At 34.8% G+C, this 26,283-nt stretch overlaps 1 protein-coding gene across 7 annotated transcripts in view; it reads right to left on the reverse strand.

The window, feature by feature from the left end:
* Positions 1-26,283, reverse strand: part of BRINP3 (BMP/retinoic acid inducible neural specific 3) — a 402,882-nt gene that overhangs the window by 50,430 nt on the left and 326,169 nt on the right. For all 7 annotated transcript variants that reach the window (XM_070256069.1, XM_023632555.2, XM_023632554.2 and 4 more), the window contains one exon: positions 23,280-23,502. In XM_070256069.1, the coding sequence (XP_070112170.1) occupies positions 23,280-23,502 (223 nt within the window). The remainder of the gene's footprint in view (positions 1-23,279; positions 23,503-26,283) is intronic.

The raw sequence follows: 26,283 nt of genomic DNA on the forward strand, positions 1-26,283 counted from the left end.
CGTGACAATCTTCCTTACCAAAAAAAAAAAAAAAAAAAAGCAAGAAGAATATCAAGGGGATGTGAGATCACAGAAATTGAGAGTTAAGAGTTTCAAGAAGAACAGAAGCCACCAGTTTTTAAAATGAATATTTCCAGGTTGACAAGGAATGACAAACCATTTAACTTGGCACTTAGCTAGTCATTATTTTAAGATGGAGAAAGAAGATGGACATACGGAGTCAAAGCCATTTTATAATGTCTCAAAGACTGGATGATAGGTAAGAAAATGGAAACTAACAGAGAGAAAAGAAAGGAAGTAGTATTTATTCAGTTTATTAATTGTCTACTATGTGCTAGATACTTTATACATGCTGTTTCTTACAATCTTCACAATTCTCTTGTCATCTTCCATTCTATAGATGATGCAAACTAGCTTTAAACAAATTACAAAAATACTTCATAGTTATTGACTCTCACCAACTTCAAACTAATTTACTAGGATTCTGAGATCCCTTTCCCCAAAGAAGACAGCTAAACATAGTGATGAGTAATGAGGCAAAGAGGAAGATGCAGCATCAGTTAAGAACGGAAGGACTACATTACTGAATCCTCAGTTCAAAAGGGAAACAAAAAATATCAGGATACAAGTGTGAGTCACAAAATGATAGGTGGCCCATTCCAGAGAAGAGAATGGAGGGAAACCCAGAGAGCACGGATGTTGGTCAGTTTTCATGCTTTGTCTCCCGTATTGAGCCTGCGTACAGGTGGCATTTAGTGGGGGGCCTGTAATGGCATCCCTGTTTAGGGATCGGTGTGAAGGGAGCCCACAGCCCGCTTGCACACCTGCAGAACTCTGGCTTTGTATAGTCTTGCAGACATAGCAGCAAGAGAGAGAAAGATGGGTCTTGGAAAGATTGGCAGGACAGCCAATTCCTTCCTTTGGTCCAGAGGGTTGAAGGAAGGACCAAGGATCTGAATGACCCGAGTGTAAAGATGAGGGAGATGCAGAGGGACTGTGCAGACTGGTCAACCAGAGCCGAATTCTGAATCTTATATGCCTCAGAGGGAGCTATAGGGGCAGGCGACCAAGCTGGAAGCCACCAAAAGGACATTCATATCTGAGATCTGAGTGGGGCTTAGGAAACCCATGTTAGGCTTAGAATCAACCCAAGGGTAAAGGAGAGGAATAACCCTAAAGAGAGGATTTTACAACTGAATACAGTGAAAATGCAGACCAGAGTTGATCATTAGATTTAGAAAGAATACACCTTAACATGCTTAGACCAAATTTCTGCATTTCATAAAATAAATGACTCAATGTTAAACAATTGCATCATACGGCAACTAGACTTTCGGTGATAAACAAAATGCAGTCTATACAGAAGTCAAACTATAATGATGTAATTTTTTGTAATATTTATGTATTATTTATGTAATTTATATACCCAAAATTTATGTAATATTATAAACCAATGTGAACTCAAGACAAGAAAAAGATTGCATTATCAAAAAAAAAAATACCTTTTTTTCCACATCTGAGGATGCAACTATCAAAATCATGCTATGTCTTATTTTATTTATTTTAAATGTGAAGCAAATCATACCAAATCATCTGATAGTAAACAGGATTAGAAGGAAAGGTGGGTGGCGGGACTTGAGGATAACAGTAAACATTTTCCAGTCACTGTAGACACTGAGAGACAATACTTGATTGCTGTTTGACATCTAGAGTTCAGCTCAGCTAGCTTTGTGACCATATAGGATACGAAATAAGTCCACACAATTAAAGTTTTCTCCAGGTTCTCCAGGTAAGGTGTAATGTTAGCTCTGTTCTTTTTTTTTTTTTTTTTTAGGAAGATTAGCCCTGAGCTAACTACTACCAATCCTCCTCTTTTTGCTGAGGAAGACTGGCCCTCAGCCTATCTTCCTCTACTGTATCTGTAGGACGCCTACCACAGCATGGCTTTTGCCAAGCGGTGACATGTCCGCACCTGGGATCCGAACCGGCGAACCCCGGGCGGGCCACCGAGAAGCAGAACGTGGGAACTTAACCACCGTGCCACGGGGCCAGCCCCAGCTACGTTCTTTTACACTCAATATTATATCCATTGTAAATGTGTATTTGAAGTTCATCATGTTAAACAGAAGGGCTACACAATGAACAAAACATAGTCCTTGTCTCTGAGCGGCTCACCCTCTATTGGGAAAGATAGACATACAAGCAAATAAATCTAGTAAAAATGTCATAAGTTCTAATTGAGAAATGTAGAGCAGAGAAAGGTAATTCCTAAATTGTTGGAGAGAAATGTGGTTCAGAAAAGTTTTCAGGAAAGGAGGTAACATTTCAGCCAAGTCTTGAAAGATGTGTAGAAATTTACCAAGCAAATAAGGAGAGAAAATAGGGTAAAGATATATTAGGAAAAGAACATTCAAGTTGGGCTAACTTGAGTATTTTTTATTTTGTCCTACATGGCCATAAGCATTTCTCTACTTAAACGTTATTTCTTTCAAATATTGTTTGTATTGATATAACTCTATATAAATATTTTTCACTAATGTTCAAAACCATATTGATTTGAACTTGAAAATGTACTTACACTGTATTAATCTACAATAAAGATTTCTATATAGATAAAAAGATACAAAATCTACTCCTATACGTCATACTATCATCAGTATTATATGCCTATTGTTGGCAAATGGGGTCATCTGTCATAAAAAAGTAATTTATTTTGGATGTCTGTTTACTTTATCACATTGCCTAAAAATGTGCCAGACACAGGACCATATTTATGCATATAAACCTATTATTAACTATTGATCCTATTGCAAACACAAACGTTAATTTTAGATTAAACGACATTAATTGTATTTACTAAAAGCAGAAATTTTAGAGCCAGACATAACTTAATTTTGATATTTTCTCAACATTGCAATAAACCTTTGACAAAATAAAATGCTGAAATTAAAGCTGGAGGATCTGTTTTCAAACTTGGTGAGATGAAGTGAACTGTATTTCAAAACAACACTTGAACGTGGAGTTAGTCACACAATTCAAGGATAAGAAAATTAGCATTCCGCGGATTCACTCACCAGAAAGTACTGGTCGCCTCTTCAGCCACATACTGTAAAGCTATTCATAGCAGCATCTTAAGACACTTAAGTTTGCCAAGTTTCCCAGGTGGCTCCTGCAGACAATGCTCCTACAGTCTGCCACTCCTCTCTTGCAAAAGACAAATCTCTATTCACGAGAGAAAAACTGCCACACAGAGAGGCTATTTTTCAAAATCTTTGAAGCCAATTCAATCTGGAGCTTGAGAAGTTGTACCTCATCTTAACAACAGGTGCAGAATGATACACTGGCTCTCTTATAAATATCCTTGAAAGGATCCTCCGCTTCAGCATTTTAATGCCATGTCTCTTTAAACGAGGCCTGCTTTTCATAGGTCCCCTAATTTAAATGTGTCAACTCTTCCATATTGTACTTAATTTAGTTTACGAATGAAAATATCAAATGCCAATTGGTTTCTGTCTCTTGGGCAAATTTTGCCATGAAGATATTAGTATACTTTAGAGATCTGATGCTTCTTACATAAAAAATTCCCATTTTTAAATGTATACTAAATTGTTATGTCTCTTTGTTATTTTGCAGTATTGAAGAGGATTTTATGCCTAGGATTTAAATCCATCCTCTTTAGATTGATACTCTGGTATTTGGAGATGTTCGTTGGCAGTGTAGAGAAAATTGCCCTAGATGAGAGCGATCTGAGATCATCATCACCATTTTCTAACTGGATAATCTTTTGAAGATCACCTAATACTTTAATCTTCATTTTTCCTATCTGTAAAACAGAATAATAAAGTCTGCCTTGTTGATCTCAAGGAGTTAACGGGAGGATCAAAGATGATGTAAGTTATGAAAAATAAATATGTAAAAAAAAGTAAGAAATAAATATAAAAAGCAAAAACCAAATATAAAATATAGTCTTCTCATTTCCCCGAAGAACACATTGGAGAAAACCTTCTCAATCTTTTGAGTGGCAAAGATTTCTTACGACTCAAAAGTGCTAACAACAGAAGAAAATAATTGATAAATTAGATTTCAACACAATGTAAAAAAGATCTGCTCTTCAAAGGACACCATTAAGAAAATGAAATGGCAAGACATATGCTGGGTGACTATATTTGCAATTCATATATCTGAGAAAATACTTGCATTAGAATATACAAAAAACTATTACAATTCAATAATCAGAGAACAAAGAGTTCAATAAAAATTAACAAAATATTTGAAGAGACATTTCACAGATCATGATATATGAAGAGTCAATAAGCATCTGAAATGATACTTAACATGATTAGTTATGGGGAAAGAAAATTTTTAGTAGCATTCTACTCAGAAGCCAGAAAACTGAGATTTTAGATATGGCTGAAACTAAGAAGAGAGCTAAGAAATATTTTAATTTTTACATACTCGGCTTTGGGAAAGAAATGATAGAATTCACACTACAGTTTTTCTTAGAAATTCTCTTTTAACACATATATGTTGACCTTTGTTTTCACAGAAGATGCTATCTGAAAAACTGCAGTCACCTGGAATGCTAATCTGAGTGAGTTTTTGTTTTTTTCTTAATAGTGCTTCACAAGTTAATAGTTTCTGAGAGGGCAGCCTCTCAAAAGTATTTTTATATTTATGAAAATATAACTGCCAAATGGAAATTTTAAAATACAGAATTGAAGTACTCCTGAGACAATTTAATCTAACTCTCAAAATGCTCACTTTTGGTTTCAGGAATAAATTTTATTAGAAACAAAAAAAGAGTGACCTTGCTTTACTAAAGAGACCTGAGATAAAAGGAAAGACTGGAAATATTCCTCGATAACTGTTATCAAAAAAGCTTTCCTTAAAGCCTGGAAGCAATTTTAGTTTTCCTTTTGGGACTTTAGAATTTTGGCTTGAGAGATCTATGGTTTCTGAGCAAAGAATATAAGAGAAGAGAAGATAGATAGCCATTTCCTTGTTTAAAATAAAGGTGATCTCATAGAATTACACATCAGCATGGAGTGGAAAGAGATAAAAGACTGGGCGCCTATAGGTTAGTACGGTTCTCTTTATAAAGATTTTTGGCTCTTGGAGCACCTCAAGACTCTCAGCCCCATGTCAGACTACCTTTAGCATCGTGGGATTTCTGTCACTCCAGACTGTACATCCACTGACTTAAATTTAACTAATCCACGACGGATAATAAGACAGAAGGAAGGAAAGACGAAATCGAATAAAGAAAACGTGATACTCCCCAACATCTGAAAAAAGGTAAACTGGCTCACCAATGGACTATTCAAAAGTCGTCTTTCAGCTGCCATTCAAGGGAGGGGCCCCCAAATCACCTAGCGCTGAAAGGCGACAGGCTTGGTTCAGGAGTTCCACAGGATTGTAGCAAACGAAGAAGCAGTCATTAATGGGTACGCAAGCACTCACGGCAGCTATGCCCCCAGGACTGCAGAAGGAGCCGGCAAAAAGGCCCATCTCCCAGTCTTTTTTCTGGAAAGGGTATGACTGCATATTTTATAGCTGCTGTTTGAGGGTCTGGCTTCTGATTTATATGCATCTAGGTTCTGACTATTATCCTCCCCTTGGGAGGATATCCTGAGATGTAAGGATGGTTCAACATACACAAATCAATCGATGTGATATACCACATTAACAAGACGAAGGCAAAAAGTCATGTGATCATCCCAATATGTGCAAAAAAAGCATTTGGCAAAATTCAAGATAACTTCATAAGAACTCTCAACAAACTGGATATAGAAGAAATTTACCTCAACATAATAAAAACTATATAAGACGCTAGCTAGCATCACACTCAATGGGGAAAAGATGAAAGCTTTTCCTCTAATATCAAGAACAAAACAAAAATCTCCATTTTTTCCCCTTTTACTCAACATAGTAGTGGAAGTCCTAGCCAGAGGAATTAGGTAAGAAAAAGAAACGAGACATCCAAATTGGAAAAGAAGTAAAATTCTTTCTGTTTGCAGATGACATGATATTATATATTGAAAAATCTAAAAACTCCATCTAAAAAACTGTTAGAACTGATAAATGAATTCAGTGCAACTGCAGAATACAAATTCAAATATACAAAAATCAGTTGCATTTCTATACATTAACAGGAAACTACTGGAAAAAGATATTAAGTATACAATCCCATTTACAATAGCATCAAAAAGAATAAAATACTTAAGAATACATTTCATCAAAGAGATGAAAGATCTGTACACTGAAAACTATAAAACACTGATAAAAGAAATTGAAGGAGACACAAATAAAGGTAAAGGTATTCTGTGTTCATGGATCAGAAAAATTAATATTGTTAAAATGTCTATACTATCCAATAATCAAATAATCACATGAAGGGATGGAAGGGGAGACAGAGAGAGAGAGAAAGGAAAGAAAGAAAAGGAAGGAAGGAAGGAAAGAAGGAAGGAAGGAGGGAGGTAGAGAGGGAAGGAATCAAGGAGAGAGGGAGGGAAGAAAGGAAGGATGGAAAGAAGCAAGGAAGGAGGGAAGGAAGAAAGGAAAGAAGTCAAGCCTTCCAGCTGAAAATTAGGAACCAGTTGAATCTTTTCCCAAGGTAGCTTGAAGGAATGAATGTTCTTGACTGCTCACCCCTGCAGGATCAGAAGCCCTCTGAGGATATGGAAAGGATAGTAGAATATCCTGAGAGTAGCGGTTCAACGAGCAACATCCCTAACATTGAGATAGTTCTCTACCTGACCAATCACACTTTTATGGATGTGTTAGGGCTGAATTTGAAATATTTAATGAAGTGCATTGTATGGATACCAACCAATCAGAATGAACACCCAACAAACAAGGATGGACATCAGTCACTACGCCACGGCGTTCTGGCTGTAGCTGAATATCCCTAGTGAGGTATACCTGTGACTATTTTAAGTCCTTTTAGTCAAAAATCAAGGTGATAGCTAAGGAATATCCCTTTAACAAGTGGTAACTGGGCTACAAAATTTAGAATTACCAGTCCCTAAATAGAAAAGTTATCAAAAACACTTAATTTCTTGAGAATCACATAAGTGTGAACATTAATAACCTTAACCAAAGGATATTATGAATGAATCAATGGCCTTATAGCGTCACAAGTTCACGCAAGAAGAACGATGCCAGGGTGGGCTGTTTGGGTATTAATGTCCATGAAAATGAATCAGTGAGTTTTAAGGGGAAAAATGCCTTCACTATTTGTTGTATGGGATTCTGTAAGACATATAAGGGAAACATTGACTAATTTACAGGCATAGGAACCATGAAAATATATCAAGTATATTCCAGGAAAGTTCAATGTAAATCAACACGTTTTTGAAACAAAAAATCTTTTTCTCCACCCCCCCCCCCCCCCCCCCCGCCGTGACTGATGTGGCTCATAGTTAATGTCTGCTCCCAGTGCTCACATGAACAAATAGAATGGCGTCCACAGCACCCACATTTCGATCGTCAATGTTAGTCTACTCTAAAACAAAGTGAAGTCCTTGGAGAGTATCTGATTCCAAGTTGGTGACATGAAAATTCATGATGGACCCGGAATACTATGAATGGACAATGTCATCTTCAACTGTGACGCCATCAGAGACATTGGTGCCTTAAGGAAATTGCAATGCAATATTATGTACCCTTTCCCCTAGGTCGTCATGTTCCTTCCAGTAAGATACTGTATCTTTTGATAATTAAAGGAGACATTTAAGCATAGTCATCTCTGGTTTCCATTTTTATATTACTTTTTTCAGATTAAAGTTGTGTTGGCATTATAAAATGAATTGCCTTCTGTAGTTTCCTGTAGCCTGGAAAAACTGAAATAATACGACATTTCTAACCTTAAAGGTTGGAGAAATCTAGCCTGTGAACATACCTAATTTTGATACTTGTAAAATATCCAAAAAATTGGATGCTTTGTTGCCTTTCCCTAGTATCTGCCAGCCCCACTCCAGTACCTCTGACCACATTTCATTTACTATCTCCTGGCTCACTGAATCCTAGTCACAGGGGCTCCTTATTATCCTTTAAGCATAGAAGGCCAAATTACACCTCAGGGCTCTGTATTTGCTATCACTGTGCCTGTAGTTTTCTCCTCCAGGTATACACATGGCTTCCTGTTCTCTCACCTCCAAGTCTTTGCCTACAACTCCATTGAAAATTGTACACGCATGCACACTTGCTTTTTCCAGATAAATTTCGATTAATGTTGCATTAATTACACAATATACATATGAGGGAAAAATAATATCTTTATAATTTTTTCCACTCAGAAACATGAGTAAGGTCTTGATTTACTTAAAATTTCCCTTAATATCCTAAAGAGTTTTGTTTTAGCTTATTTCCTTAGTTATATTATATATTTTGACATTCTCATGAATGTAGTCTTCTTTTCTACTATATTTTCTATATTACCCTATATTTTCTTTTCTATTATATGTTTTTGCTCATTTATTAGTAGGCTTTTGGTTTTCTATTTAATTATTTGTAACTAGTAACTTCACTCATTTGTATGAATATGCTGTTTAAGTTTGGTTTGGTTTTCTACTCGAGTTGATTCTCTGGAAACTTCCCAATAAATAAGCACGTCATCAACAACCAATAATCATATCTTCTTTTAAATGTTAATATCTCTATTTTTGCTAATTCTCTATGCAAGTTTTATTTTACTAGCAAAAGTTACTAAGCAATAGTAATAATAAAGTTATAGCAGATATTATTTTCTTGGTCCCTAAACTAATAAGGATAATGTTTTATTTTATTTCAGGAAAAAGTTTATATACCTTCCTAAATTGATTATTCCATTAATCTGTTGACCTAACTAGTAATATTTTCAGAAGGAATATTGGGAGATAATAATTACAGCCTATGTAAGAATGTTCTTTTGTTTTCCTCTTTCTATAGGAAACCACTTGACTAAGCATAAAATTCTTTTCATTATTTTTCCTCTCAAAACACCATTGAGTGATCTATCACACTTTAGTACTTAGCTCTGTAGAGTAAAAAAAAATTCTATTTCATGTTCACTTGGTAACATTTTCAGTGAAAAAAATAGAAACTATTCTGCAGTCATCGTCTTGGAAAGGAAGACAAGCTAGGGATTGGCTTCCCTCTCATGCTTCCAGATAGTTTTGCTGTATTTGGCTTTATATTCATGTACTACATGAATTCCTGACAAACTGCTCTGTTTATCTGGTTCTCTCCAGGGGAAGAAAGATAGGAATTCAAGAAGGCGAATTGTGATCCAGAAAGAGCCACTAGCTGTATCTGCCTTCAGTTACTCGCATCCAGAGATGAAGAAGCTTGGATCTATGATAGACAAATGCCATAGTTGTTGACTTTGGAACCGGACATGTGAGATGAAGAATGCAAACTTTTTGTCTTTTCTTTTGTGTTCACGCACACAATAAATTGGCTTTTAAAATGTGCCAAATCTTTAAAGTCCTTGCTGAACTATGAAACACTGAAATGGACTAGCTAAAAGTGATTGACTTTAACTCGGAAACCACTACGCAACACAATCCTTTATCGATTTTCTTGGAACTCTGTCTTTTTTCATCTGGATTCAAGTCCTACAAGAGAAGTGCTCTCTCTCTCTTTCTGTCTCACTGTTTCTTCTCAAATGGATATCAGTTTTCTCCTCATGGACGTTCTATTACGCATACTTCATCTCCTTCACACACCTTTCTTTTTTTTTCCCATAAATTACAACTCCTCATTCTTTATTTACGGTATTGGATCAGTTTCCTAAGGTTTTATTCTAACAAACCAATTCAGTTTTCTGTAACAGTACACTGCCTTTATTTTAGATTTAAATTTAATGATCATAGTTTTTAATCCTCCTAAACCTTTCTTGTTTTCTGATCATTCCATTTCAGGACTTCACGCTTTTGCTTTTCCTTAGCAATGAGGGATTAGCAGGAGCTGGGAGCCTTATTCTAACAAACATGGTAGACCTGGAGAGAGCCCTGTGGCGTAGTAACTAAGAACCCAAGCTCGGGAGCCAAAGTGCCTGGAGTTTGGATCCTAGCTCTGCCATCAGTAATTGAGTAATTTTGTTGCAAATTGTTTAGACAATCTAAATTTCAGTTTCTCAATTGTAATTTTAGGATAATAACGCTAACTACTAACTTGTAACATTGTATTAAATGAGCAAAAACAGGTAAAGCATTTAGAAGAGTTTAACTCAGAATTTGTGCTTAAAACACGTTAGCTGATAACTAGCCAATTATGACAGTTTTCATTAGCAAGTCAACCCCAGAATTATCACCCTTTATCATGGGATGCCTGGGGCTCTGGCTTCAAGGATATTGATGGGTTTACTGCCTGTCTCCTCTATCTGCTGCTTAGGTGGCTCTTTCACATGGATGTGGTAAATTGTGGATGGATCAGCTTTGCCCTCATTCCTGTTTGCTTCCTGCAGTATATCTTTCAAAAACCTTTCCAGATCTCTGCATATGGATTGAATGATTTCACAACTTCAGGTAGTGGTATAATTTTGTTCATTCCGATGGGAGTTTGGATGAGGTTACGAAACAAAAATCATAATCATGTTTTAAATATATAGTTGAGGATGTGGGGGGGGGGGGTGTGTGTTCAGGATAATGTTAAGGTTAACATGAGGAGATATACACATATCCTTTAAAATTGATAGGCTTTCCTTATAATCTTACTATTTTGTTTTTAGTTTTGTTTGTAGCTTTGTTACTTGTATGAACTAACTTTATTTCAGCTCAATAAAAGGTATTACCTCAGCCTTGATCTTTTTTGTTTCCTTTAAGAAACCTCCATGAACTCCTCCTGCTGGGTTTAACAGAAATACCACAACAAACTGACCTTCATTTTCTCCTGTGAGTTCTGTCACATCAATGTTCTTTTGTGTTCTATTTGTTGCTGTCTGAAGTGCAGCTGGATTGTGAGACAGGGGATTTTAATTTCAATTGGCATTGATTTCTCAAATTTATTCACTCACTTTATAACTTGTGGTGGCTGCCTCAAATGAAGAGCTTCAAAGCTTTTTTCTCTTCAGTGTTAGGAATTTAAGCTGGTATGTATCTTGGTAATATTTAGTTTTCCCCTTCTTGATTTACAAAACCACTTGTTTTCAGAAAAGAATATCATACTTTAATGCACAAGGAAAAGAACTCTGGATTTTAGTCATATACCATTTTAATGACTTGGCATATATGTACATACCTATGTATGTACATATACATACATATATATGTATGTACATATATAAGGAATACATGTAATGAATAATAATGATGAAAGGAGGCGAGGAAAGATATTTTTGTATTTTAGTTTTGTCCTCAGCATGAAGATTACAAAACGTTTTGAAGATTAAAGATTGCATACTGCCTCTACACAGTGTTACCAAATTAAGCATTAGACTCAATTGATCATTAAAACAACCCAAATGAGATTTTTTCCCCACTGAATTGAGTAATTTGATTGGGAAAAGGCAGTATTTGTAGGATATACCTGATTTTTATTCTTTAGTTCAACATCAAATTATTTTTTATTAGGGCCATCATTTGGAATGAGAAATAGTTTAGGACAAATACTATCTTATCTGTATAGTTACCAATGACAGTTTTGACATGATGAATTTTGTCTTCATACACTGAAGCCTCCAATATCACTTGTATGAAAGCTGACATAATAAGAGACTTTCATATAATATGAAACTTTGAGTTAATCCTCTTTTATGTAAATACTATTATATACTTTTTTTTACCGAATAAGAGATTCAAAAATCCTATCTGCTCTAAGTTAGATCACCCCCACATCATGGTGTTTACCTCTGGTGACAGCCTTTTAATGGGGGGATATTCAGGAGGAAAGGTTTATGAATAACATAGTAATTCTGATTTATATGATGGGCTTCTGATTTGAGATAACAAAACCACCATACCATCCCAATAGTGTATGATGTTCAGCTTCCCATTTATCTTGGCAAGTAAACATGTATTTATTTCTTCAATAATATAAGTAAAATTGTTTAGAAGTGATTCAAATAGAAATGAGACTGACTCTCAGCCCTGATTGCAATACACTTAAAAATTGAAAGTACATCCAATCTAAGAATTTTATTGTCAATAGCATTATAAGATTTGGAGAAGCATAAGTGTCCTGAAATCTACATTGATTCTGGCTTTATGGTCCATATACAAACCATTGATGGTGAATATGATATCAAAATATAATCAGTTTATTCTCTTGTACTCCATAACATTTATCTCTCTGTGATGTAACTTCATATACCAATTAACCATCACGGGAAGTTGCGTTTAATGCATTTCTCCAGCTCGTGCAAAATATTGGGATGAAAATCTCAGCTCAATGTTATAAAAACGAAATGTGACAAAATGCGTTTTAATAAACAAATTAGTATTTCATTTGCAGGACCATATCAAGTTATACGTTTATAGAGATGAGGCAGTATAATCTCCAAGTCTTTCTGAGAAAGTAATTGAATTATTTGTCAAGGATTGGTACCTGGTACTCAGAAAACAAAGAAGTTGAGAAAATTTAACTTTTTAGCTTCAGGTAATTATCAAAAATTTTATGGTGATTGAGGTGACTATACTACAACTGACGACAATTCTAGAATCTGTAAAAATTGGGTTAAAAATGATGGTACACTGTTTTCCAAGTGTATACTTTGAGGAGTTAACAGGTGTTTTAGGAAGTAAAGAAATTTGTTCTGAAAAATCTTTATTTAAACAAATCTATTTTTTTCTAATTGTAGAATAGCATAGAGTATTGGGCACGTATTCATACATTATAGATTTCCAAGTGGAGCTTATAGTAATTACAGTCTCCAAATTTGCTTGACTGGCTCCTTAAAAAAAAAAAAATCAATGTGTTTATGTATTTATTTTAGAAAATAAACATTAATATCTTGCAAGATGCAAGTTATTTAGTGGAAGACATTGAAGGTTTATCATCAGCCCCTTAGTAAGGAGAACATGAAGACTGATAGCGGAACCCTCCAACTACTTTCTGTTGCATAAATCTGGGGCCAGTGTCAAACACAGAACTGATTTTGAGTGTTTAATCAAAGTGATACTAATTCCAAATAGTGCTGGAAAAGGGGTATTTGTAATCTTGGGTCTTATAGACTTTATTTCCAAGATTCTATGAATATGACTTCTTCTTTTATAAGTAAGTTAGCTTACGTGTTAAGGTAATTCTCTGGAGCTCTCTGAATTGTTACTCTTCTCACATCTGATTATTTTAGTCAGTAACTCTGTTGCATTACTGGAAAAAATGTGTTGGAGAAAGAACTCTTCATCTTTCTTAGAAGACTGGTTTAATGTCACAAAAATGTAGTAGGAGGTACTGAAATGACATTTGCATAGTTAATCACATGAAAGTAAAAGGAACAAATATCTTTTACTTGGAATATGTGTTATACTCAAGACTATTCCCCTTGGCTCTTGGCTTCCTTTTCCTCAGATGAGAGAATGAACAAATTGAAAGGAAGAATAAAACACTACAAAATTTTTACCTGAAACATATCATGAACTAATGAGTTGTCATTTTGCACTATTCTCACCCACATACGAATAAACACATACGCGTAAGTCCACAGAATTTCTGAAAGGAGCAAGGCCTTTTGGTTCTGTTAATATTATCAAAAGCAGCTATCTAGAAAGAGGGGCTCTATGGTTTGAATTTGGACCTCTCTCCCATGTAGATTGTGGGCTGTTGACAGCATTCTCTCAACAAAATTTCAAGGTGACAAGACTTTTGATGGCTCCACATCACCTTTTATCCATTAAATAAAAACAAAGGAGAGAAAGCACAAGACGATAGTCCCACAGATTTTCATTTATTTTGATATTATTTTTTCACCCTGCCTAAATGACTGTTGCAGCTAGCAAAGAATTTATTTCAAAAACTCAAATAACTTTCTATACATAAGCACAAATTCATTTTAAAAGAACTGTTTTCAGCTAACAACTATCAAGATCTAATAAATTGAAAGATCATGAAATGATTTCTGAGCTGAATGAAGGTCAAAGGAGGAACGTTATAAAGAAAAGAGAAGACATTTTAGAGTCATGAAAGCTGAAGCACAGGCTACCCCAAGAGTTAAGTGAAAGAAAGTGGCACGAGGGAAAGGACCAATTTGCCTACTTTGAAATCTGTTGAGAAGTGGTCCTGTACCACGAAGGGTGGGACAAACCCACTAATTTTTTTTCTTTTTTCTTCTCTCCTTGAAAACTTATCTCCCTGGATCCCCTGAGGCAGAATCTAGTCTACTGTAAGTTACTCTATACAAACAGTGTGTTTCTTTTAGCGTTTATGCCGTTATCTCTATGACAAATTTTGCTTTGACTATGAAACACATTTTTCAGAAAATTAATATATTAGAAATGACCTATACATAAGAAAGGGTGTTTTCTGTTTTGGAAAATATTAATAATTATTTAAGCAGCTTTCATGGGCTGAGTACTCTCTAATTGCTATATTTTTTCCACTTCTCGATAACTCATGGAAGATATCTAAATATTAAACTCTTTAAACGGATTCTTTCCTTATTACTTAACATATGCCTGTGAGTCATCACGGAGTGGCTGATACACAAAAAATAATAAAAAGTTCTTTCATAACATAGGAATGTAAGGAAAATTAATATCCTGACGGCTCTCTACAGTTTCATAAGAAATTGCTCTCAGCAGAAGCCCCTTGTATTAATCCATAAATGCCATTTTTAATTAAATCACAGATTCTGCAATATTAAAGGATATGGAGTCCATTCAGGAGGCTCCTTTTATTAGTTGGGATGCAAGTTTGGCTGCTGCAACATAAGCCAAATAATATTGGCTTAGAAGAAAATGCAGTTTATTCCTCTCTCAAATAACAGTATAAACATGAGCAATCCAGCACTGATGCAGTGGCTTCAAAATGATCAGGGTCTACCCATTCTCAACAAGTTTCTTCTTGTCATGAGTTTTACTTCTAGCCGTCACCTTGGCGTTTTAGCCAGAGGGAAGAAGTAAAAGTAGATGGAATGTACTCTTGGTCCTTTAAGGTCCCAATTCAGAAGTTTCATGCATTCCTTCTACTTACATCCTTTTGGTCAGAATTAGTCATGGATCCATCCTAGGTTCAAGGGAGGCTGAGGTACGGGGCAGTATGTGCTCTGCTGAAATCAGAGATTGTGCTAGTAAAAAAGAAAAGTAAAGGCAAAAGGTATGCAACTCTATGGTAGCTCCTCAATTTGTCTGCTCGGCTTATTACATCCTCATGAGGAGCTGAAATTGACCTAGAGCAGCATACTCAAAGAGTGGTCCACATAGTTCTTGGTGTGGGCAAATGGGCAGTGGGGAAGGGGGGCAAGCTCCTACCAGGGGATGCACAAGGTAAAAAGTATTTTTATAAAAATACTAAAACATAATTTTTCTTTTGCATCATGTTGAATTTTGCATTGATGTGGCCAAAAACAAAGGTGGAGAAGCTATTGCTGGAGAACTTAGCAGTGGATCCAAGTTGCTGTGCTAGTAGAGACATATTCATTTCTGCTATATACTTGCAGAACAAAAAGAATGCATGTTTTATTTAAAAATGCTCTTGGTGATGCAGTAAAAAACAAGTTTATTGTATCTCAATTTTCAGGACAAATCCATATGTCAAAACAAAATGGGCATGTGAATGAGTTCACTTATGCTGCATACTGAAATAGAATGGCTGCCTTGGGGCAAAGCACTGTGCAATTGCTTCAGTCGCAAGCTGAGGTCAGCACTTTTTTAAGGGCAAACCATCTTTCCTTGAAAGAATGATTGACAGACAAACCAGGGTTATTCAGACTTGGATATTCAGCAGATCGGTTACCAAAACTGAAAGAAATGAACTTATCACCTCAACACAAACAGACAACTGACATATTTAATATCAATGTTAAAATTCTACCTTTCAAGTGAAAATTAGAAATTTGAAACCTTGTATCTGCCACTATGATGCAGACAGCTTCCAAATACGTAAGAGCTTTTCTTGTGAATCCAATGATTATGTTAAGGAATGAGACTTTTTGTTATTATATAATGATGTGCGTCAACATTTGGGAGATCTTCATAAGTAAGTCAATCAATATTTTCCAAGTGACCAGTGCATGATTTTGTATGCATGGGTAGAAGATCCATTTACAGTTCAAGATAAATCAAACATTTAATGTAACAGACTTCAATATGTTAATCATATTCTTTCAGATTCCATATTACAACTGACTTTTAAGAACCACTTGTTGAATTTTGGTGCAGACTGTTTTGTGTATGGGTCATCTGGATATCATACCTGGTGCTAGGAAGTGGGAACACTTAGTCACAGAAGTTTTCTTTTCTTCTGTTGAGAGTACAGGGGGAATAGTGACAGGAAAAAACAGGTAAATAAAAGTGAAAGTTGCCCTAGGAATGTTATAAAGGTGTTTTAGTTCTGAATTTCCCCTATTCCCAGGTAAGCGTTGTTACCTGGGAGGGGCATTGTTTGAAGCAGAACATCAATATACTGTGAATAGTGTCATAAAAATGATGAATCTGGACAAAATGTGTTTTTATATCACCGCTGCTCTCTTTCTCCAAAGCCAATGCAAAGGCAGAAAGGATGTGGGACATTTCTCCTGACATACTGGCCGTAAATTGTGATCTCAGGAAGCAGTGTGTAGTTAAAATTGCTATATTTTAATTTTTTCAAAGATCTTGTTCATGTTCATATTGTCACAATTTTGTAGATAGCCAAAATCTACTACAAGCAGTTGACCAACTTAAGCGTTTACATTACAGATCCATTACTTAAGTATTACAAAATCGTTTGATCCTTTGGCATCAAATAATTTTTTGAATTTGATACCACCACTGCCAATGCCTGACTGAAAGTTATGCTTTTCATGATATAGTTGAAGCCACCAACAGAACACTTGAATCTATACATTTACAAGAACTTTGTTCAAATTGATTATGGGATATGATAAAATAACCATATAAAAAGTGAATGGTTATGACATAGATTTTAAAATAAATATTATGCAGAAAAATATATAGAAAATAATCATTTGATTAAATCACATTATTTTAAAACAGAATTTTGGTAGTCCACTATAAAGTAATTAAATCAATTTTCAGTAAATATAGTACATTTTGTGAATAAGTGTTCAAGCTGTTGTGCTTATGGCACAAGGAAAAAAAGACCATAAATCAGGTTATCAGCTGGGAAATGGGGGTTGAGGGTAGAGAGTAAGTGCGTGGCTGGAATTTGAGTCAAAAGAGTCACAAAAATGGAATGAGTCACGAAAGGTAAATGGAATGAGTGTTAAACTGTCAATTCTGCTTGTCTCACATAAGAGAGAGAATTTGCTTAACTCACTGTGCAGTGTGACTCTTAAAAGTTGAAATTAAAGATCTTTAAAATGGGCTAGTTGAAATACACCCCCACCCCAAACATCTTTTTTTTGGTCAGGGTGTAGTACGTATAACCTTATAATTATTCTTGCCCAAGCTGGCAGTTAGTCTAAAAAATGCTTCTTATGTATAAACGCATGTTTAGTCTATAGCTTCTAGGAATAAATACTGTGATATCATCTATGTATTATTTTATACAGCCAAAGTTTATCTCTGTTCCTTACAAAAAAATACATTTTTTTGTTTGCCGAGATTATATATTTTATTAATACAAGACAAGAATTATAATCCTTGATTGCTTTTATTGAATACATGAAAACTATTTATAAAAATGTCCTGACAGGACTGGCCGGGTGGTGTAGTGATTAAGTCCACGTGCTCTGCTTTGGCAGCCCAGGGTTTGTGGGTTTGGATTCTAGACGCAGACCTACACACCACTCATCAAGCCATGCTGTGGTGGCATTCCACATACAAAATAGAGGAAGATTGGCACAGATGTTGACTCAGCAACAATCTTCCTTAAGAAAAAAGGGGAAGATTGGCAATGGATGTTAGCTCAGGGCCAATCTTCCTCAGCTAAAAAACAGAAAAGAAAAGCCCTGATAACTTAAAATTCTTTTCATTTCTATATTTCTATTGTTTATAAGTTAGAAAACTACAATTTATCTCCACAGATTTCCATTTTGTTAACAGGTCGAGTAAAATGTATTTTTTCCCAATGTTTAAGAGGTATATTTACCTTATTTTGTAGCTTTTAATGTTGTGCATCACATGTCTTAATTAGTTTATATAATGCACCATCAAGGCTTGGCAACAACTTATGTGTTTTCATTGCCCCCATCGCCAGGCCAATAGTTTCCCAAATTGCCTTTCCCAACATTGTGCAATAATAGTGCATTGGATGATTAGCTACAGATTTTAATAATATTTTCACAAAATAAACTATCAAAACAAACAAAACAGTAACCATATTTATTGTATTAGATTCTGACGGTCCTCTTCTATCTCAAAAAAGATTTATGCCAAGTTGAGGATATTTATTACCACTGGTAAATCACATATCTGCACTTCATTTTTACTGCTTCCAGGGCATATTCAAAATGGATCTAGATTTTTCCTAGATATCTAATGACATTTTTTAAGACAGAGTACATATTATATTAGAGCAGGGGTTGGCAAAATTTTTGTGTAAGGAGCCAGATAGCATGTTTTGTGGTTTCAGGACCACACAGTCTCTGTGGAAACTACCCAGCTCTGCCATTATCGTGTGTAAGTGGCCATAGACAATATGTAAACATGTGGACGTGGCTTCTTTATTTATAGATATTGAAACAGTAATTCCATACAATTTTCATCGATCAAAAAATACTATTCTCCTTTTGATGTTTATCAACAATTTAAAACGTAGGAACCAGTCTCACCTCACAGGCTGATACAAAGACAGATGGAGGGCCAGTTTGGCACATGCACCAGTTTGCTCACTCCTGTTGTAGAGCATATATAGGAAGTGCACAACATGCCTTAGATAAAGAATGACATGGACTTAAACTCATCCTTCTCTGTGACATTAGAGAAGTGATTTCATCATATCTCACTTCCCATTATTAAGGACTAAGAGAGAACATCATGAGAATATTTTAATCAATTTTTAGTGGTTTGCTGCAGCACGCAAGTACTGGTGCAGAAAAGCCAAGCGTGTATTTTTATTCACAACTCCATATTCAGTGACACCACATGGGTGCTCTGAAATTGACCATGGTGGAAATATTTATACCACAAAAATTGGCAAATGCTATAAATCAGAGGTATTTTTCCCCTAGGAGTTGGTTATTAAACCTGTAAACAGATCATTAAACATAACATTTCTATGGCACCTTGGCTACTCTGTGAATAAGACATGACAGTACAAAATAGCATAGTTGAATTATTTTTTAGGAATTACTCATGGATGCATTTTTTATTTTTTTAGAGCTTAACTAGGCATAGTCACTCAGTTTTTTTGTTTTCTTTTTTTGTTTTCTGGTGAGAAAGATTGGCCCTGAGCTAACATCTGTTGCCAATCTTCCTCTTTTTTTTTTTTCTCCCCTAAGCCCCAGTGCATAGTTGTATATCCTAGATGTAAGTCCTTCTAGTTCTTCTATGTGGGGCGCTGCCTCGGCATGGCTTGATGTACGGTGCTATATCTGCACTGAGGATTTGAACCCGTGAATCCCAGGCCACTGAAGTGGAGCGTGCAAACTTAACTACCGTGCCACTGGGCCAGCCCCCATGGATGCTTTTAAATAATTGCCATAATTATTGTTCTTTAATGAAATAACTATGTCATTGCTACCTATCTCAAAAGTTTTAGAATAGCAACAAAAGTTGACTACCCCGAGGAAACTAGATCACCACAGGCTTCAGAATTTATTCAAGTAAGAAAGAGGATCTTGATGTCACATGCATTAATGAGAGGAATGGTGGTGGCAGAGCAGACTTGTAAGATTAATCTGGATGTCATGCTTTATCAATTACACTCTATGTTATAAAGAATTACACTCTATGTTATAAAGAAAAACTTAACTCCCCTGTCCCTACACAGAAAGTGTCAAGAAACCATCTTATTAGTGGAGGTGCATTTTGCGGGTCTCATGTTGTTTGTTTTTGTTTATTTTTCCAGATTTCAGAATGTCAGATATTAAAAATCAATTCTTCAGGTGGGATAAATTCAAGAAAAAAGCTGATAAAAATTTAATAAAGGCAGGACAACAAATGGAATTTCTAATAGAAATGAGTCACTGGTATTTATCATCCACTTCCTTTTTCGAAAATATTTGAAAATATACCCCACAAAGAGCCAACCTCTTTTTTCCACTGTATCCTACTAACAGACTAGAGTACATATATTTTTTTCGAATGTCATTTTATACTATTCTGTAAAAATGGGAAAAAGAACACAAAACAGAAACAACATCTCGCATTCCTAGTAAAAGAAACATAGTGATGGGAAAAAATTTAAATTCAATAAAATCTTTCATTTAGCGAGAAGTCTGCATTGTGTGTGTGTGTGTGGTGAGTAATAGCCAACATAGGAATTAAGCTAAATTAAAAAAGAAAGTCAAGAGACGCCTCTGGCAATCTTTGATTTATTTAGTTCAGAAGTTTTGGAAAACAAATATTTATTTCTATAGCTTATCGAATTTCTTTCCAAATAATACATCTTTATTTTATTGTGCTTACTTATTTATTCTGTACACATCCAACTTGAATTGTTTCATATTTTTGTATTTTCCTTACAAATCTTACACTTCTTTGGCATATTTGTATGTTTAACTTCTATTTATTTTTACTAGAAATCAATGTGACTCATGATACATTTTACCCCACTGTCTGCTTATTTGCAGTTTCCATTTCTCCACTCATGTCTGAAATATATCTTCAGATTCTGTCCACACATTTTCCATGGTATTATATCAAGCCTTCATGGTTTCCTGTGCACCGACGAGTCCACCCCACTTACTCAAACGTCCCCTGAGCTCAGATGTAAATATCCAGCCCTAGTTGCACGTGTTAAGCCCTTAAAGTTGACATGTTTATAACTAACCTCATCCATTTGCTTCCTGACTCAGCTCATCCTCTTGCATTTCCTATTTTGTTTGAGGGTAGAAGTTTCTATTTCAGTGGTTTACAAACTGCATTTAACCCGCACAAATGAAGCAGAAAGTTCATTATAATTAAATAAGTGACTTCCCCCAGCCACGATTCTCTATTAGAGAATATTCTCTGGAAGTATGCAGACAGGTGTATAAAAAACAGCTTATGTGTGGAGGGAATAAAAAAATTTACGGGATGCATAAAGTAGCAAAACTTACAGCAGTACTTAGAGAGAGGTTTATAGCTGTGAATGCCTATATAAAAAAAGATGAAAGTTCTCAAGCCAGTAACCTAACTTTTCTCTCTAGAAAACTAGAAGAAAAATGACAGTAAACACAAAGCAAACAGAAGGAAGGAAATAATAATAATTAGAGTGGAAAAATCAAAGAAAGAAGAGAAAAATAATAAAGAATGGTAAGAAAACTAAAAGTTAGTTCTTCGAAGATATCAACAAAATTGACAAACTTCTAGTTAGCTTGACCTGAGAGGGAAGATAGACAAAGAAAGTGAAAAAAGGTCTCAGAGAATAGAAGGAGATATTTGCATATCATACAACTGATAAGGCACTGGTATCCAAATATGCAACTTACTCTTACAACTCAATATGAAAATAAAAAACAATTTAAAAATAGGTGAAGAATTTTATAGACATTTTTCCAAAGAAGATACAGTGGACTATAAGCACGTTCAACATTATTAGTCATTGGGAAAATGTAAATTAAAACCACAAAAAGATACCACTTCACATCCACTAAGATGACTATGATCGAAAGGACAGGTAATAACAACATTTGGTGAGGATATGGAGTAATTGCAGTTGTCACTCATGGCTGGTAGAAATAAAACATGATGACGCCACTTTGGGACACAATTTGGCAGCTCCTCAAAATATTAAACATAGAGTTATATTATGACTCATCAATTTCATTCTTGGGTATATACCCAAGAAAATTGAAAACATATGTCCATACTTAAAAACATGTACATGAATGTTCACAGCAGCATTATTCATACTAGCCAAAAAGTGGTAACAACCCAAATGTACATAAAATAATTAATACATAAACAAAATGTGGTATACCCATACTATTGATACATTCCACAAGAGGGATGAACCTGAAAACACTATGTCAAGTGAAAGAAGCCAGTCACAAAAGACCACATGTTGTATGATTCCATTTACATGAAAAGCCCAAAACAGGCGAAACTATAAGGACAAACAGTAGATTAGACAGATTTCTAGAGACAAAAAGTCAGAGCTGAGTGTGGGAGTATGGCTAATTGGTACTGGGTTTCTTTTCTGGACAATGAAAATGTTCTCAACTTAGATTCTGGGGATGGTTGCATAAATTTTGGATATCCTAGAATCCAAAGAATTGTAAAAAAAATGCCAATGACTTATTTTGAAATTATTTTTTAAAATGCATAGACTTTCAGGTTTTTTTCCAGTGAAAAAATCTATAATTATAGATTTCTCCTCAATGATTTAAGCATCAAGTCAAATTCAAGCATTTTATAACAGAGATACTGAAACAAATACATATTTTTTGTGGGATTGTCTTATATTTCCCTTAGCTTTTCATTTCGATGCATTTTTAACCTGACTTCAAATAAATAAATACAAGTTTTTACTGCATTGACTGATCGATACGTTTTAAACAGCAAAGCCCCAAACCACACTTTCCAAAATTAGTTCAGAAACAAATATTTTAATAATCTACCTCATTTACATAAACTATTACAAACTTCCACAGCAATTTTCAGAGATTCATGTAGAATGAGCTTTATGATATCCTGAACACCAGTCAAAGAAAATAAACTTTAAATTCTTTTATTTGAAAATTACTATGGAGAAATTCCACTCTGGGGTCAGGCTTCCTTCCTCTGCTTACAATCTAACTCTAGGGTTTTGTGTTTTTCTGTTCACTGTAATACAATTATTAGTTAACGACCACACATAACAAGTTAGAATGATTTTTGATTTCGATAAGAAAAGAAAAGAAAAGAAACAAGTGTTAGTGCGCATTCCTCATTGTATTATGATGTTGGGAAATAAGTATGTTTTATTATTTTGAGACTTAAGAGAATATGTTGTCTTCAAATTATCTCTAGTAATATAACACCGTGATATCTATTATTACCACACCTGCATTCAGAAAATAGAGCTCACTGTCAAAACAAAGTCCTTAGTTGTCTGCTTTGACACAAATGTCTTACCTTTGTCTTGGCAGGCTGATGAGGGGTTGTTTATGACACCGCTTGCTGAGGCTAAAGACCTTGTGTACAATTTTCTGCGCCTTTAGGAAAAGTTGCTTCATGCTGCTCTCCAATTGTTCATAGCGGCGCTGGAAATTAGAATCCATTGTCCACAAGTGCATGATGGTAGATGTGTTGAGGAAATAATTCATGGGGAGCCTTTTCATAAAGAACTTGAATTCATCTGAAAAACGTTAAAAGTCAACACTTTAATTATAAAACAATTTCCCCTTTTCCCCAAAATATTTAATCTGTGAATATTAAAAACAAATACAATCTATTATTTTATGTGCAGCAAATTAAGAGCAAGCTAGGATTTTTATTTTGATGGTTTAGGATTGTTTTCTTTTTTGTTTCCCTTAAAATAGAGCTTTTGGGGCCAGCCCGGTGGCATAGCAGTTAAGTTCACATGTTCCACTTCAGCTGCCCCGGGTTCTCCAATTCGCATCCTGGGCATGGACCTATGCGCCACCTATCACACCGTGCTGTGGCAGGCATCCCACACATAAAGTAGAGGAAGATGGGCACAGATGCTAGCTCAGGGCCAATCTTCTTAAGCAAAAAGAGGAGGATTGGTGGCAGATGTTAGCTCAGGGCTAATCTTCTTCTTCAAAAAAATAAATTAAATAAAATACAGCTTTCATGGAAGAAGATAATTAAAGTAATTTGTGCTAAAGCAAACAGTTTGAGTAGAAAGTTTAAGTTGAACTTAATTTTTCCATGTTCTCCTTTTAATGGTATTTGAATGAACTTTTCCTCATAGGTACGGTCATTAATCTAGCTTTCATTTTTTGGCATTACTATTAATAATCCTTTCTAAGTGCTGTATATTAAAGAAATATTTCAGGAATTTTCATTAACTCATTATAGAAAATACATATAATCACTATTAAATGATTATATTAATGTTTAAAGAAAAAAAGAAAGCCTCTTAAATAAAAAAAATATATAATATTCAACTGTGTACTCTAGTTATTCCCTTTAACTGTGTTCCAATTGGTCAAGATATAATGGTATAAAAAACAAATGTATGCTAAAGAAAAAAAATTAAAAAGAATTTAAAGCTCAAATTCTGGCTTTTCTTTTTGTGTCAATAATTCTCATGTCTGAAATTGTCTTCTTTTCAAATGTCTGATTAATGAAAAGTAGGAACAAAGGTTGATGGTACACTAAAATAAATAATCTTCTAAAAGGCCTATTAATTATCTAAACACAGAAGATAATTGAGACAATAGCTAAAAGATGGAAACAATCCAACTATCCATCCATAGGTGAATGTGATACCAAGTGTGATATATACACAAAATATTATTGAGTCATAAAAATGAAGTTCCAGGGCTGGCCCAGTAGTGTAGAGGTTAAGTGTGAGTGCTCTGATTTGGTGGCCTGGGGTTAGTGGGTTTGGATCCCGGGGGCAGATCTACACACTGCTCATTCAGCCAAGCTGTGGTGGCATCCCACATACAAAATAGAGGAAGCTTGGCCCAGATGTTGGCTCATGGACAATCTTCCTCACCAAAAAAAAACAAAAAAAACATAAAACAAAGAATGAAGTTCTGATACGTGCTTAAACATAGATGAACCTTGAAAATATTATGGTAAGTGAAATAAGTCAGACAAAAAAGAACAATTATTGTATAATTTTACTTATATGAAGTCTCTAGAGGAGTCGAGTTCATTGAAAGAGAAAATAGATTAGAATTTCCCAGATGATGGGGAAGGGGCAAATGGAAAGTTATTGCATAATAGTTACAGAATTTCTGTTTGCCTTGATGAAAATTTTTTGGAAACAAATAGTGGTGATGGTTGTACAACATGGTGCATGCAATTAATATTACTGAGTTGTACAGCTAAAATGGCAAATTTTGTGTTGTATATTTTTTACCACAATAAAAATATTTTCCCAAAAAGTAAAAGATGGTAGAGTCTTTTCCCCCATCTCTCCTTTTCTTTCAATGTAAATATTAAGAACAAGGACTCAAAACAAGCTTTTTCTTGCTTTTAGGATGTCTTTAAAAGATTTATTTTGTTAAGCATATCATGTTGCAGCCATTTCCACATAGTACATGACTGGGTTTCCTCCACACATACGCACCAACAGGCCACAAGATTTGAAAAATGTTTTCAACGGCTGAAGAAGTTTTATTTGGCGAGTGAAATAAACCACATTTTAGTCACTATTCTACCTATAAAAACATTATATGGTATGCATTAAACCTCAGCCTCTTTGTGCCTTAATTTCCTCTTATGTAAATGGGATAGAAAGCTCTAGATGATGATAATCTCATTTAATTTTAAAATTCTATGACGTTATGAACAGCTATTTTAAATTATCTTTTAGTTAGTCTTAAATATCCAATTCAAAAACTGTTTTTTGCCAATGTCCAGCTACAGTTATTAGTATTTAACATACTGTGGGTAACATGTGTCAATACCTCTTGCTTGTATGTGGGCATGTCTCTATTACAGTATTTTAAAACCTTCAAATTGTCGTGAACATTTCTTAAACTATGCCATTCACATCACAGTGGAAAAAGTAGACTACATTAATACATATATAGAGAGAGAGCAATTAATTTATACTTATTTTACGTATTAGGTATATTTCAATATTCAGATCCAAACTATTTCATCAGTCCTGGAAAATGCACATTTTAACAATTAACAGAAAGTTATATTCATGAACATTGGGGTTATTTTTTCTAGAGCAAATATATATAAAGCCCTGGCATGGTTTGGACATTAAAGAAGGAAAAATAAACAAAAGGAAAAATGGACTTTTTACAGCAAAAATTATGGGGAAAGACTTTTGAGGATATATCCATCTGATACGCTTCAAATCACTTTTTCTTTTAAGTACGCAGAGTATAAACAAGAGATGCATTTTAGAATTCCAATTTCACAGTACCTACATTTTGTTTGGTCCCATATGTCTCTTTTGAGAAATTCCCTCTTTTGATTAAAG

Source organism: Equus caballus, chromosome 30, assembly GCF_041296265.1.
Source record: "Equus caballus isolate H_3958 breed thoroughbred chromosome 30, TB-T2T, whole genome shotgun sequence".
Lineage (NCBI taxonomy): Eukaryota > Metazoa > Chordata > Mammalia > Perissodactyla > Equidae > Equus > Equus caballus.